General features: G+C 48.1%; 1 protein-coding gene across 5 annotated transcripts in view; it reads left to right on the top strand.

Annotated features, from left to right (window-relative positions):
* The first annotated feature begins 8,968 nt into the window (after nucleotides 1-8,968).
* Nucleotides 8,969-15,376, top strand: part of PACC1 (proton activated chloride channel 1) — a 51,419-nt gene continuing 45,011 nt past the window's right edge. Inside the window, exons 1-2 of one of the 5 annotated variants that reach the window (XM_514181.6) lie at nucleotides 8,969-9,174; nucleotides 13,368-13,464. In XM_514181.6, coding sequence (XP_514181.4) covers nucleotides 8,995-9,174; nucleotides 13,368-13,464 — 277 coding nt within the window. In that variant the 5' untranslated portion in view covers nucleotides 8,969-8,994. Of the gene's footprint in view, nucleotides 9,175-9,690; nucleotides 9,999-13,367; nucleotides 13,465-15,376 lie in introns of those variants that run through there. The other 4 variants (XM_054658472.2, XM_054658464.2, XM_009441441.5 and 1 more) reach the window with 4 other exon arrangements.

Here is a 15,376-nt window from a genome sequence, read left to right on the forward strand (position 1 = left end):
TAACAAAATATGCAAATCCTGCCAGGTTAAATTATGTCAGAGTTAGTTTCTCAAACTCATCTATAAATTTTCCTGGGTCTTCAGAGAAACAACCAAATTTTTCTTTGCATGATGCCAAATCAGACATAGAAAAAGGGACACATAACCTTATAGTGCCCTGTTCCCCATTTACCACTTCTCTAAGCAAAGATTTTCCTTTGAAAGTTGCTAAGAGGCTCCGCTATGGGTAGTACAGGTGGGGCTGGGTTCCTCAGGGAGTAACGGGTACAGAATAGGACTAAGCATCTCAGAAGGAGGTAGATGTAAAATAGGGCTAGACGGGTAAGGAGGATGAGATGAAGAGGTCTCAACAGCACTACTAGAAGGGCTAGAAGGGACAGGGGCAGATGCACCTGAAGCATTGGAACTGACCAAGGCTTGCATTGAAAGATCATCTAGAATATCTAATTAGTTTTCCTCTTTTATTTTCATTAAATATGCACATACTTGTTTTAAAGTTTTATCCTGACTAAGCAATAGAAATGTTTGAACATATGGTATTTCACCCCATTTTCCCTCCTGCTTGCAAAACAAATCAAGTTGAAGTATAACTATTAAAGGCTGTAGTTCCATTAGGTGGCCATTTTTCTTGACTTTGCAAATAACATTATTATTATTTGGAATAATAACATTATTATTTGGCCCTATTAGGGCCAAACAATATTACATAAAAATAAAAATTTCTTCTTCTTAAGCCCACCTAATTTAAATTGGTCCCAATGCTCTAATATGTACCCTAGTGGTGAGCTTTTTAGGATTAAGGCTGTGTTACCCATGAAGGGAGCAGGTAAAGGCGAAAATAGAGATCATTGTGATTGAGGTTGTACTGCCACTGGCCAAGCTCCACTAAAAAGGATGAAAGAACTTTCAGAGCCAAATAAGCAAGGGAAAATGATCCTGTGATCACTTTTTTTTTTAAAATAAATATAGAGACGGGGTCTTGCTATGTTGCCCAGGCTGCTCTTGAACTCCTCAGCTCAAATGATCCTCCTGCTTTGGGCTCCCAAAGTGCTAGGATTACAGGTGTGAGCCACTATACCCAGCCCCTGTGGTCACTTTAATTCAGCTATTCATATTACCCAAATAATGAGTTGGGCCATTTGCACTAGAGAGACCACAATAGGGGACTTGACAAAGAAATGTCTCATTAAGAAAGGGAAATGACACAGACCCGGGAAGGAATGTCCAGGCTCAGGACAGTGATGGCAAGCAGGGTGAAACTTACATGGTCTTGCTGTCCGTAACCAAGAAGTAAAAGTCATTTGATTAGTGAGCAGATGAAAAGGAACTGCTAAAAACAAATCTCCAATTCCCTATTCTATAGCTGTTCGTCTACATGGGACTGGCATAATTGCTGCCTGGCTCAATCATACACCCTGGAATTTTTCATTTAAAATTTGTAAGCACTGGCTGGGCGCGGTGGCTCACGCCTGTAATCCCAGCACTTTGGGAGGCCGAGGTGGGTGGATCACTTGAGGTCAGGAGTTCAAGACCGGCCTGACCAACATGCTGAAACCCCGTCTCTACTAAAAATACAAAAATTAGCCAGGCATGGTGGCACACACCCGTAGTCCCAGCTACTCGGGAGGCTGAGGCATAAGAATCACTCGAACCTGTGGAATGGAGGTTGCAGAGAGCTGAGATCACGCCACTGCACTCCAGCCTGGGCGACAGAGCAAAACTTCATCTCCAAATAAATAAATAAATAAATAAAAATTGGAAGTACCAAGTTTCAATTTTGAGAGAAGGGGAGGCAATAAATAATTCATGTAAATGGGCTACATATAGGGAAAGTAAATCTTGCAGAACCATTCATCCCCAATGTACCTTAACAGGATGCCGGAGCAGACAGGCGAAGAGCCGATAATCTGAAGGCAAATGAGGAAAGTGAAAAGTTAAAAATATCAGGACTGGTCAAGTGAGGCCTGTGAAAAGCAGCAGGAAAACACAGCAGTAAAACATAGACAGCAATCAGGAAACTGGCAAGTAGCAGCCTTTAACGAGCAGCCAAGAGTGCAAGGAGGGCTAATCTAAAGGGAGTAATGGTTAATATCTCATCACACTGAATCCATATCCAGCTATGAGGATGTGGAGGGCCTCCAACCCTTCCTAGTTGGACCTCTAACCAGTTTTAGACAAGTACCCCATCCTTTACCACTATAAAAATATATTCCACTACTTACCCAAAGTTGGCCAATTGGTGCTGCACAGTGTATTTCCTCTGGGTTGGAGGGTCTCACCTCATTAAGGTTCCAGTGGAGATGCAATGGGAAAATGTTACCAGAAAAGGGGTCTCATCCAAGAACCCAAGAGCAGGTTCTTGGCTCTTGCAGGGAGATAATTCAGGGCAAGTCACAGAGTATAGTAAAGTTTAAATAGTTTATTAGAAACCACTCTATTACAGAGTAGGGCATGCTCAGAAAGCAAGAGGAGGAACGCCTCTACCTTAATGTAACGCTTGCTTACATAGGATATTAGGGCTAAGAATAGTGTACTTTATTATAAAGTCCTGTGATCAGCTTGTGACAGGATATTAGTATTCATGTTCTCTTGTGTAACTATTGATTTCAGCGAGAATTTATGGGTGTACTATTAATAGCATCATTAGAGTAAAACCCATTTTTAAACCAAGAATGCCTTTTTCCATTAACTTGTTTCCTCAGCCCTAGACATCTTGTGATAAAGAGTGCCTAACTTCCTGAGAAAGTCACCCAGCAGTTTTTTTTTTTTTTTTTTTTTTTTTGGCTTTATATGGCCTTTATTCAAGATGGAGTCATTCTGGTTAGGACACCTGTGACAGAATAAGTTTAAATGTTAATGGAATAACTCTGGCTGAAGCCGGGAGGCTACTGCAATAATCCAGGTGGGAGATGATGGCTGCTTGGACCAGGGTGGTGCCTGGGGATGTGGTGAGAAGTGGTTGACTATGGATATGTTTTGAAGATGTGGTTGATAGAATTTGCTGACAGATGAGACTTGGGATGTAAGAAACAGAGAGAAGTCAGAGGTGAGTTGGAGGTTGTTTCCCTGAGTAACTAGAAAGATGGAATTGCCATTTATTGATATAGGAGTAGGTTTTGGAGGAGAAGATCAAGATCAATTTGGGGCTTGTTCAGTTTGTGATGTGTGTTAGACATCTAACTGAAGGTATCAAATTGGCAATTAAATATACAAGTCTAGAATGAGGGGAGAGTTCTGGGCTGGAGATAGAAATTTTGGAATTCACTGGCATAGGTGTTGCATGTAAAGCCACAGGAATGGCTGAGATCGCCAAGGGAAGTGCATGTGGACAGAGGGGACTGAGCTCCTAACATTTGGTGGTTGGTAGAACTGGCAAAGGAGACCAGAAAAGGGCTCACTGTATGCCAGGTACTGGTTTCAGCACTTTGATGTTTATAAGCTCTTTTAATCCTCACTTTAACTCTGGGACATAACTATTACTATGTCAGGGGACCTTAAGTACCTCACGTAGCTCTCACAGTAGGTGACAGAGCCAAGTCAAGCACAGGCCATGTGTCCTACAGCCTGCCATAACCACCAGGCTATCCTTCCCCCCAGCGACTATACCAAATGTTTATACTTTTACTTATTTAACAGGATGGGCTTCTAGTGCAGAGTGACTTAAACAGGATCTGTGTGCATTAACTTTACTCTGAATCTCAATTTCCGCATTAGTAACATGCCAGCCTGCCTCTTTCATAGGACTGTGTTAAAACTAACAATGGTAGTGGAATTGTAAACCTCGAAGTGCAGTATCTACATTACACTGTGTCACAAGATCTCTGGGGATGGAGGAGGCCCTTGAAAACCCCCGAATTGAATATCATCCCCTTCCTGATGCATGTCACGATAACATCCCTATCATACCTTGTACTGCCTCTCTGCTTGGGCCCTTTCTCTTTCTACAGTTCTGTTTGTAAGGAACATCTTTAAGCCAAAAGACCCTTCTAATTTCTACTGATCCCATATAACTCCCCCCTCCCTGAGATGCTGAGGATAAGTCTATACATGAATAACATGCTTATAGGCCCTTGGATTTCTCCAGGCGCCCCTCTGATTGTCATTTTCTACTTGAACCCAGACATATTTTTCCAAAGCACTTGGAATCCGTTAGTCACCGGCAAGAAAAATGGAAAGTATTCTTTTTCTTTAAAATTTTATTTTATTTTAAGTTCTGGGATACATGTGCAGAATGTTCAGGTTTGTTACATAGGTAAACGTGTGCCATGGTGGTTTGCTGCATCTATCAACCCATCACCTAGGTATTAAGCCCCACATGCATTAGCTATTTATCCTGATGCTCTCTCTCCCAAAATAGAAACTATTCTGGATAGAACAGAATGGCTGAATACAGGGAGCCAGTTACACAGGTGATGAAAGAAGCTGAGACAATAACCCTGAGGCAACCAAGAGTATCAACAGCAGGAAGTCACCATTCCAGCCAATGGAAGGGTAACAGGGGTGTTTATTTATTTTTATGTATCTTTTCTGAGATGAAGTTTTGCTCTTGTTGCCCAGGCTGGGGTGCAGTGGCACAATCTCGGCTCACTGCAACCTCCACCTCCCAGGTTCAAGTGATTCTCCTGCCTCAGCCTCCCGAGTAGCTGGGATTACAGGTGTGCGCCACCACGCCCGGCTAATTCTTTGTATTTTTAGTAGAGACAGGGTTTCTCCATGTTGGTCAGGCTGGCTTCAAACTCCCGACCTCAGGTGATCCACCCGCTTCAGCCTCCCAAAGTGCTGGGATTACAGGCGTGAGCCACCATGCCGGGCAACAGTGGTGTTTATTAGAGTCTAAGGGCCTGAGTCACCTGGCTGAAGCTAGGACCACAAAAAGCCTTTGTATCAGGGGCTGGAGCCATGGAAGGGAAACTGTGAGAGGCAGAGAACAGGGGAAAAAAAGCCCTGGCTTCTCCCTTGCCCTGACTCCTGAAACTGCCTCCTGCTAAGGTATACATGTAAATGATTGCCAGCCATTATTCTAGAGGTCACAAGACATTGCAACTTCCCCAATTACTCCTGCAGATAACGTCACTATCGTAGAACCTCAGCTTGGCTTTTTGAAATGTCTTTTCGGGTTTTTTGCATGTCCGACACTGATGGCTCCACCTGGACCCACCAATCACTCCTGTGGCCCCCACCCAGCAGTGACTAAGTGCACTGGAGGACCATTTCCCACACCCCTGTGATTGCAACCCCAACCAATCAGTAGCAAGCACCCACCCCTATCCTATCCCACAAACTACCTTTGAAAACCCCTGGCCCCCAAATGCTTGGGGAGATTGATTTGTGTAATAACTCTGTCTCCCTGTGGCCTCAGTCAGTTAAACTCTTTCTTTACTGCAATGCCATGGTCTCAGTGAGTTGATATTGTCTATACAGCAGGCAGGAAGAACCCATCAGGTGGTTACACTACATGCCCCTAGTGGTCCTCTCCACTGACACTGCCTTCTGCTTGGCTTCAGCCTAGGGCCTGTGTACTGTACCTGTGCCTTCTGCCTGTACCCGCACAGACCATCATGTGCTAGTCCCTTCTTGTCATTTAGGTCTCTACTCAAAAGTAACTGCCATCAGGAGGCCTCTCTTGACATCCCCCAGATATATTAGCATCCTACCACCCTGGCCCATGTCCTCCACCTTTTTATAAGGACGAGTCATATTGGACTGAGAGATCACCTTACTCCAATATGACCTCATCCTAGTTACATCTGCAATGACCCTATTTCCATCTAAGGTCACATTCTGAGGTACTGAGGTCTAGGTCCTCAACATATTTTGGGGGAACACAAGTCAATTATAGCAGGAATCTTTAGGGTATAGATGATAATTCAAGCCATGAGGCTAGAGGTGACCACTTCACTAGCCCCTACGGAGTGAATAGAAAGGAGGTGGAAAATCTAGCTTTGGGGCTGGGCGTGGTGGCTCTCGCCTATAATTCCCCCAGCACTTTGGGAGGCTGAGGCAGACAGATCACTTGAGGTCAGGAGATCGAGACCAGCCTGGCCAACATGATGAAACCCCGTCTCTACTAAAAATATGAAAATTTTAGCCAGGCATGGTGGCAGGCACCTGTAATCCCAGCTATTTGGAAGGCTGAGGCAGGAGAATCACTTGAGCCCGGGAGGCAGAGGTTGCAGTGAACCAAGATTGCCGCACTGCACTCCACCCTGGGTGACAGAGCGAGACTCCATCTAAAAAAAACCAAAACAACAACAACAAACCTAGCTTTGGGAAAGTCCGCCCTGTAGAGCTGAGATGAGGAGAAGTCAGCAGAGAGGCTGAGAAAGAGCAGTAACTGTAACTGTAATAGGCCTGTTGCCTGATGTGTGCAGCAAGTCAATATGCCAAGACGGAGTTGCAGTAGAAAAAGAGGCTTACCAATAGGGCCTCCAATCGAGGAGATGGAGGGGAACCTCAAACCCTCTCTCAAGGAGTTTGGGGCTTTTCTAAGGGTTTTTAAGGAGTAGGCTGAAGTGTGGAGACTGCTGATTGGCCAAAGAGAACAGGGTGAAATCATCGGACAGAGAGAGAAGCAGCTGTATTCTCATGCTGATTCCATTCCTCTGTTGGTGTCTTCAAACTTGTTGGTGTCAGCTGTTTCACTGGAATTTGTGATCTGAAAAACATTTTAAGCAATTTTTTTTTTTTTGAGACAGAATTTTGCTATTGTCGCCCAGGCTGGAGTGCAATGGTGCGATCTTGGCTCACTGCAACCTCCGCCTCCCGGGTTCAAGTGATTCTCCTGCCTCAGCCTCCTGAGTAGGGAGGCTAGGGAGGCTGGGATTATAGGTGCCCGCCACCATGCCTGGTTAATTTTTGTATTTTTAGTAAAGATGAAGTTTTACCATGTTGGCCAGGCTGGTCTCGAACTCCTGACCTCAGGCAATCCGCCCGCCTCAGCCTCCTAAAGAGTTGGGATTACAGGCGTGAGCCACTGGGCCTGGCCTTAAACAATTCTTAAGCAAAAGCCTTATGATTCCAATGTCAGAAATCCTACCTGTAGGAGCAGTGGAGATGCAAATGGTCAGTATCTAGTGCTACATGACTTTTGGCTACAAGGAAGTGGGTCAAATTACAGCCTGATTAATGCTTAATTATAACTCTATTTCTGTGCAGAATTCGTGTTAACCCTGTGAGGATGGCTTCAAAGTGAGGTAGGAGCAAGCTGGGAGTGTGTGGTGTCCTGGAAGCCAGGGAGGAACGCTTATCAAGGAGGAGGGAGGATCAGCCAAGTCCACTGTGGCTGATAAATCAAGAAAGAGGAGGATGGGAAAATGGCCATCTGATGTGACAACACTGAGGTCACTTGTGACCTTGACAAGCACTGTTCCAGTGGAGTGGAGGGGAGTAAAGCCTGACTGATGTGTGCTCATGAAGGAATGGGAGAGAGGACTTGGGGGCTGCAAGGACAGAACATTATTTACATGTTTATGATCTGTCTCTCCACAGTTGCATGAAAGAGCCACGAAAGCCAGGACCCAAGGGTATCTTATCCATTTCTGTATCCCAGTGCCCAGCACATTGTATTTGTTAAGCCATATTTTATATTTTATTAGCCAGTATCTCCTTCAAATGTGGGAGCCCATAATTTTCCAGTTTGGTCACACCAACAAAGACTAGAGAGGAATGACAGGGTTGGAATAGAATTCTCTGGTTCCTTCCAGCTCTAATATTCTATGATGGTGTGAACTTGTTCTATCAAGTACCATTGTATTAACACAGTAAGGAATTTAATTAGTGGTCTGCTATTGTTAATTTGTTTTGGTAAGCAACTGTTAAATGAAATGGCTGGAATCAGTGTTCCATTCATAAATTTAACAAACATTTGTCGAGTGCCTACGATGTGTTAGGCACTATATATATTGTCCTATATAACAGATGTAAGAGCAGAGGGCCTAGGATAGGGGTGAGTGGTCAGGAGAGGTGATGGGGACCTCCCATTGCTGATGCTCCAGGAGGTCCAGGGTTCTTTGATGTGGCTGGCGCTATTCTGCTTATCACTGAGGAGAGAAGAGGCTCCCAGTGGCCTGAGTGGAGGGGTTACCAAGCTGCAGCTGTAAGGGACACAGAGCAGCATTCACCAAGGCACAACAAGCAGCCTCTATCTGCTTCACCACTGAGGAGCCGAGGGCCCCCACACAACAGCTGTTTCAGGCAGTGGGAGGAGAGGAAGATGTGGTCTTCAGGTCCACCCTGCCACAGGGCCAACACCAGATTTGACGCCACATCTAGCGCTTGAGGCTTCTTCTGTGGCTGAACAGCGGCTTTAGGCTTTCTCTGCACGATCCTTCCTTTCTGCTTTCATAGGCCTTGTCAGGCAGGGCAGGGTTTAGCAGTTGCATTCTAAGGCGAGGAGAGGAGGGCTCAGAGCATTGCAAGACCTAAAGGGGAGGGTCAGAGCCAGGACAAGAACCTAGGGGTACTCCTGCCCCTGGAATAATGGAGAGAACATGGGCTCCGCAGTCTACCCCTGGATGAAATAATCTTCATTTGATTACCGCTCCACCCGCATCCTTTCTGAAACAAAGTACCTCAGTTTCCTCATTTGTAAATTAGGGAGAAAAATGTCCTTCTTACAGGGTTCCTTGCAGAATCAACGGCATAATGTGAGTGAGAGCGCTTTGTAACTAACATACAAAGTGCTCTCCAGACATTTATTACGGTTTTAAACCGCCAGGCCAAGCTTCCTCTTGCAATTATAGATTAGGGGCTCCTACTCATCTGACTTTGTTCCACTTTCCACTCCTCTTCTCCGTCCCTCCCCCTCCAACAAAGAGGAAGTGAGAGACGCAGAGGCACGCGTCTAAGGACCAGCTTAGCTGGCCCAGGGTCACATGCAGGCTTTACCGCCACAGGGGTGAGAGCTGGTGTGAGGGGCGCCCCCGCCCAGAACTACATTTCCCATCAACAGTTTCGCGGCTCCTGGGCGGCAGCGGCCAGGCGCATGCGCCGAGTATGGCCACGCCTGGTCTCTGGGACGCCCCTCCGGACCGCTTTCGCCTCGCGGAGCCGGTAGGTCCAGGTGCAGCGGCCGCAGTGCTGCGTCCGTGCGCCGCGGGCTGGGGCGGTCTCAGGTGTGCCGAAGCTCTGGTCAGTGCCATGATCCGGCAGGAGCGCTCCACATCCTACCAGGAGGTACGAGGTTGTGAGAGACGGAAGGGAAGTTTGAGGCGGAGGAGCAGGGTCCCGGGGGCCTGGGCGGATGCGGGGCGGGGGGTGTCGGGGCTGCGCGGCAGAGGGCTCTTCCGAGGGACCGACGGGTGCGTCAGGGGAGGGCTCCCGGGGTGCAGAGGAGCGGCCCAGGGGCAGGAAGGAAGCGGGGCAGCGGAGCGGGCGCCCAGCGTTCTCCGTATGCTGCGGGTTACATGGCCGAGGTCCGGAGTAGGGTCCCCGGCGCCGCGACCCGTAACCAGCAGGTGAATGATTGAAGCTACCTGAGGCCCAGCCTTCCGCGCTCCCCGCCGGAGCGGCAGCCCAATGGCCCAGAGGAACCCGGCGTTCTTTGCAACAAGTGGAGCGCCCGCGCCCTCCTCCCGGCGAGAGCTGATGCGCGGTCGGCATCGTCGGCATCCTCCCCCTGCAAGCCCAAGGCCTCGCTGTCCCCGCGGCTGGTGACAGGATTGATTACCTGTTTTTTGGTGACCACCTAACTTTGAAAAAGTGCCTTCATGGACTTTGCTAGTTCTCGCTCCTCTTCGTCTCTCCCTCCAGTCTCACCTCCTCCCACGACTTTATCACTTTCCAGTTCTTTGTCTCTTCTCTGTCCTGCGCTGCAGGCTGTGCGTCCAGCGCTTCCTTCAGGCAAGCCCTGCCTCCTCACTTCTCCAGCTGTATTAGTGGAACTGCTCTCCTCCTCCGCCTCCACTTCTCGGCCCCCAAACCTTGGTCATCTTTGGCAACCGTCCTCTTCTGTGCCCCTCCATCGTGCCGCCTCATTGGCCAAAGTCAGGCAGTTCCAGGTCGGTCCTCCTCCAGTTTGTGTCCCTGTGTTTGCTGTAACCTCTGAGTGCGATACTGTGTTACCATCGCTCCCTTTAGTCTCTCATACTCTCCAGATTTGCCTTGAGGCCCTGCCTTCACCTCGGAGCATTCCTTTTTTCTCAGACCTGACGCTGCCCTTCGTCTGCCCAGAGCAGTCCAGACTTCTCAGCAAGCTCCCAAAGCTCTGAACAGCACAGCAGCCATGTCTCCCATTACCTTTGCCACCTCCTAACCCACCTAGGGTCTGGCCACAGTGGAAACTCAGTTTTAAAATGTGCTCCTGCCTCTGTGCGTGTGCTCACTCCATTTCTTCATCAACGCTCCGCCAAGCTCCATTGGGTAAAATGCCCCCAGAAGTCAAGGGCTACCTCAAGTTCCATGTGTTCCATAGGGGTCCGCTTTCCAGACCCGTCTGCATTTCTGTCTGTCCTTCTCATATGAACTTGCTGCCTTCTGTCTTAGTCAATAGTTACTGCTGCACATATCTCCCTTTGTAAAAGACTGATTCACAGAAGGGCTTTGTGGACTATATAAAGCAGGTGGCTTAGCCCTACAGTGGAGGGAGAAGCCAACTTGAAGGCAGATGAGATTTGCCTAAGGCTTGCCATTTTTTAGTGTAGGATCTTGGCTGGAATCTGGCCTTGGACAGATTTCTATATTTCTCCTCCCATCCCCTTTATTCCATCTGTTTCCTTTGTCTGAAAGGAGTCTGAGGGATTTTAACCAGTGCTGTGGATTCCATGACCCCTAGATTCTGTACCCTAAACAGTGGGGGAATCGTGGGGAGTGAGATGTGCCTGAAAGTTTTTAGGTTTATAGGGTGTGGAGCACAGTGGATAAAAGTCAGAAAGCCCACGTTCGTGCCTGGCTGTGCCTCTTGCCGTTTGTGTGACTTTTATTGAGTCACATAACTTTCTGAGCCTCAGTTTCTTTGTCTGAAAGATGAAGATAATAAAAGTCCCTACCTCCCAGGGTTGTTTGGGGATTAGATAAGTTGGTGTGGAAAGTGCTTGGCTCAGTGTCTGGCAAATAGTGACCCCACAGTGAATGATAGCTCTTGTTAACAGGGTGTGGGCAGCTCCTGGGTCCAGGATGCTTTGGGGTCCTGGCTTAGCAGAAACATGTGCCTCACCATCCACACGTAGCCAGCCTAGCAGGGCTTATAAAATGTTTATTAAAATATAGGCCCTTACCCCGCTTGGAGGGCCAAGGCCCAGGGTAGACTCAGTTTCTCTTTGGAGGCATCTCCAAAGTGGAAGGCACTGGAAGGGTGCCCTCCCCTTGCCTTCTTCAGAGGCCTGTTCTGGAGTCCCTGTCTCTCACTTCTTCAGAGAATGGGGCCACCCAGAAAATGGCCGGCGTCTTTCTTCCTGAACCATTCTGTGAGTGTACCTAGCTCTGAGTAGGTTTATTTGCTGAGGGGGGATTTTTCCTTGGGGAGGGTGGGATATACTGAGAATTTGGCCAGGGGCAGGCAAGGAGGCAGGCTCATTATGGCTGTGGGTAGTCAGGAAGAGAACTCGGTGGGAGGGTGTTAGCACCTGGGTCAGGGTGAACCTGAGTGAGGCTTGGATCAGGGAACTTTGAGATTTCCCAGGACTAACATCCTCCTCTCCCTTTGGCCAGTGAGACCTCTTTATCTGTGCTCCTGCTAGTGGCTTATATCTCTTGGTGCCTTCACCAGCCTCCCTGCCCTTTCCCACTGGTTGCTTTTCTTTTCTTTCTTTTTTTTTTTTTTGAGACTGAGTTTCACTCTTGTCACTCAGGCTGGAGTGCAATGGTGCGATCTCGGTTCACTACAACCTCCGCCTCCCAGGTTCAAGAGATTCTCCTGCTTCAGCCTCCCAAGTAGCTGGGACTACAGGTGTGCGCTATCATGCCCGGCTAATTTTTGTATTTTTAGTAGAGATGGGGTTTCACCATGTTGACCAGGCAGGTCTCGAACTCCTGACCTCAGGCGATCCGCCCACCTCGGCCTCCCAAAGTGCTGGAATTACAGGCATGAGCCACCGTGTCAGGCCCCGCACCTGGCCTTTTCTTTTGTGCTTCGAGGGCTTTAAACTGGAGATTTTGCCTGATTCTAAGGGGCAGGAGTGGAGTCGTGGAGAGGGAGATAGAAGAATAGATTCGTAAGAGATGTTTTTCACTTGTCTCTTGGAGGTGAGTTTTTAATGAAAATGTCTAGAAACCTTAAACACTGATGCTGTGAACCTGAGAAAGTGCTTGGGAAAGCTGTCCCCTCTCCCTCCCAGTTCAGGGATGGCTTCTCTTCTAAGCTCTGGTCTTGAGCTCTCTTGCCCTCCTCCTTAATCCTACAGAGACTTGTTGATTATCATGGTATCCTTTCCGTCCTTCTTCCCTTCTCAGTGGTATAATTTTCCCCATTTGACAGGTGAGACCACTGATGAAGTGAGGTTGAGGTTGCTGGCTACCAGGCTGCTGATTATAATTAGCACCTATCCCTGTGATGGACTGCCTGCCCTTCCTGCTGTGTTCTGCCATTTGCAGCCCAAGTCAGTGGACTTCAGCCAGAGTGCCAGAGAGAGCTCTGACACCACCTTCACTGTTCCCTCTTTTCTCTCAGCAGACTCTAAGCCGCATTTCCTCTTCCTTTGGGAAGTGGTTAAGACTATGGGCTTTGGAACTAGACCAACTTGGATTTTACTCCTGCCATATCTTTCCCTGGCTTTGTGGCCATGGAAAATATTGTGGGTTGAATTGTGTTTCCTTAAAAAAGATATGTTGAAGTCCTAACCCCAGGTACCTCAGATTGTGACCTTGTTTGGAAATGGGGTCATTGCAGGTGTAATTAGTGAAGATGAGGTCATACAGGAGTAGGGTGGGCCCCTAATCCAGCATGGCTGGTGTCCTTCAAGACGATGACCATGTGAAGACACAGAGAGAGCACACCTTGTAAAGATGGCAACGGAGAGTGGAGATTGGATGCCTCTACAAGCCAACGAACTCCAAGGATTGCTGGCTGTCACCAGAAGCCAGGAGAGGGGCATGGAACAGATTCCCTCACCACTCGTAGAAGGAGCCAACCCCGCCAACACCTCAATTTCAGACTTCTAGCCTCCAGAACTGTGAGAGAAGACATTTCCGTTGTTTTAAGCTGTTCGGTTTGTGGTACTTGCTACAGTAGTCCTAGGAACACAGAGAGCAGAAAGTTTATTGAGCTTTCTAAGCTTCGGTGTCCTCATCTGTAAAATTGCTGTAACACACTCTATGTCATGTGGTTTTTGGTGACAATTAAGTGAGAAGCAGCTTCTGCTTTCTTATTCTAGTGTAGAAAAGCAAGGCTGACATAGCTGACTTGTCTTTGCTCTCTTTGCTTCTCCCTTTAGCTGAGTGAGGAGTTGGACCAGGTGGTTGAGAACTCAGAGCGGGCAGACGAGCAGGACAAGGAGACGGTCAGAGTCCAAGGTCCGGGTATCTTACCAGGTGAGTGCGTTTGGTGCTTTGCTGTCCTGTTGCTGCAGCTGGACACCCCAGTCTAGGCGCCTTGCCAACTGTGGGAGAGGAGGAGCCCCCTTCCCTGCACCCTGGTGTCAGGTCTCAAGTATTGCCCTAGTTTTAAAGCCATACATATTTAACCAGCCTTGGAACAGAGGATATGTCTAGGCTGGTATCTGCTCTTAACTCCAATTTGAGCCACTTCCTGAGGTCAGGTCATTGCATACAATGGCAAATGCTTTGGATCTCTGCTCTTCTGTTCCTCTTTCCCTGGAAACTGCTAGCAGGTGAGCCTCTAATATCCAGGTCAAAGAAGATCTAATAGGCCCCCCCTTTCAGATACTAGGCCTGTCCAGTAATGCTGCTCAGTTGGGTAAGCAGGGTCCCATCAGTCAGTTGGCATCTTATGGAGCCCTACGGCAATGTTTGACACTGCTGACTACTTCTTCCGCCCGGATACACGCTGCTCCCTTAGCTTCTGTGATGCAGCATTTCTCAGGCCACTCCTTCCAGGCCCAACTGCGGTCACTCTCTAGCTCTTGGACATGAAATGTTGGTTGCAGGCCCCTTTCTCTCACTCTCATAGACAGTTCTACCCAGGCCTGCTCCCTTGCTTCAGCCACTGCTTGCTCACACGTGACTCCCATGTTTACATCTCTAGCCCAGAGGTTACCTACAAACCGCAAATTTATATATCCTGTATTTCCAACTGCCCATGTCATAGTTCTGCTTGGATCTCCCAAAGCTTCCCTCAACTCCACATGTCCAAAATTGACCTCATGATCATCTCAGTCCCAGCCTGGTCCTCTCCCAGTATTTCCTGTTTGCAGGAATGGTACTACCACTTAACGCAGTTGAACTTCAGAGTAGTTCTCCATTCCTTCCTTCCTCTCATCCCCTTTTTCTCTGGCCCTCAGCCATGCTGATCTTTTTTTATTTTAGGCCTCATTCCCTCTCACCACAGGGCCTTTTTGTTGTTTTATTTCTCTGCCTGGAATTCACTTTCCTTCTTCACATAGTTAATGCCTAATCATTCTTCAGCTTTCAGCTCACTCATTTTTTTCCACAGAGCCTTCTCTAACCTTCTGGCCAGATTACCTCCCACCCTCCAGCACTGTCTCATAGTCCACGCGCCTCTCCTTTCCGGCTATTGCTGTTGGAATGGTGCGTTTGTTTGTCTGACTAATGTCTGTCTGTTCTACTACAGCAGTCCCCAACTTTTTGGCACCAGGGACCGGTTTGTGGAAGACAATTTTTCCACAGATGGAGGTTGGGGGATGGTTTCAAGATGAAACTGTTCCACCTCAGATTATCAGACATAGTTAGATTTTCATAAGGAGCACACAACCTAGATCCCTTGTATGTGCAGCTTACAATAGGATTTGCACTCCTATGAGAATCTAATGCTGCAGCTGATCTGACAGGAGGTGGAGCTCAGGTGGTAATGCTCACTCACTGCTCACCTCCTCCTGTATTGGCCCAGTTCCTAACAGGCCATGGACCCGTATTGGTCTGTGGCCTGGGGGTTGGGGACCCCTGTTCTACTAGAATGAAACTCCCTGAGGGCAGAGACCAGTCTGTTTTGCTCACCAGCCTAGCCTTGACCACGCCATAAAGATTTGTTGAGTGAATGAATGAAGCCTCAGCCTGACTTCAGCTTCTTGGATGGATCCCATCTGTTTGTGGGAGAGGGGAACAAGACAGGAACTAATGTGGTTCTGCCTCCTCCTTACAGAAGACTGCATGGAAGGGACCGGGCACGGTGGCTCATGCCTGTAATGCCAGCACTTTGGGAGGCTGAGGCGGGTGGATCACCTGAGGTCAGGAGTTCAAGACCAGCCTGGCCAACATGGTGAAACCCTGTCTCTACTAAAAAATACAAAAATTAGCCAGGTGTGGT

The sequence above is a fragment of the Pan troglodytes genome, chromosome 1 (genome assembly GCF_028858775.2).
Source record: "Pan troglodytes isolate AG18354 chromosome 1, NHGRI_mPanTro3-v2.0_pri, whole genome shotgun sequence".
NCBI classification, from domain to species: Eukaryota; Metazoa; Chordata; class Mammalia; order Primates; family Hominidae; genus Pan; species Pan troglodytes.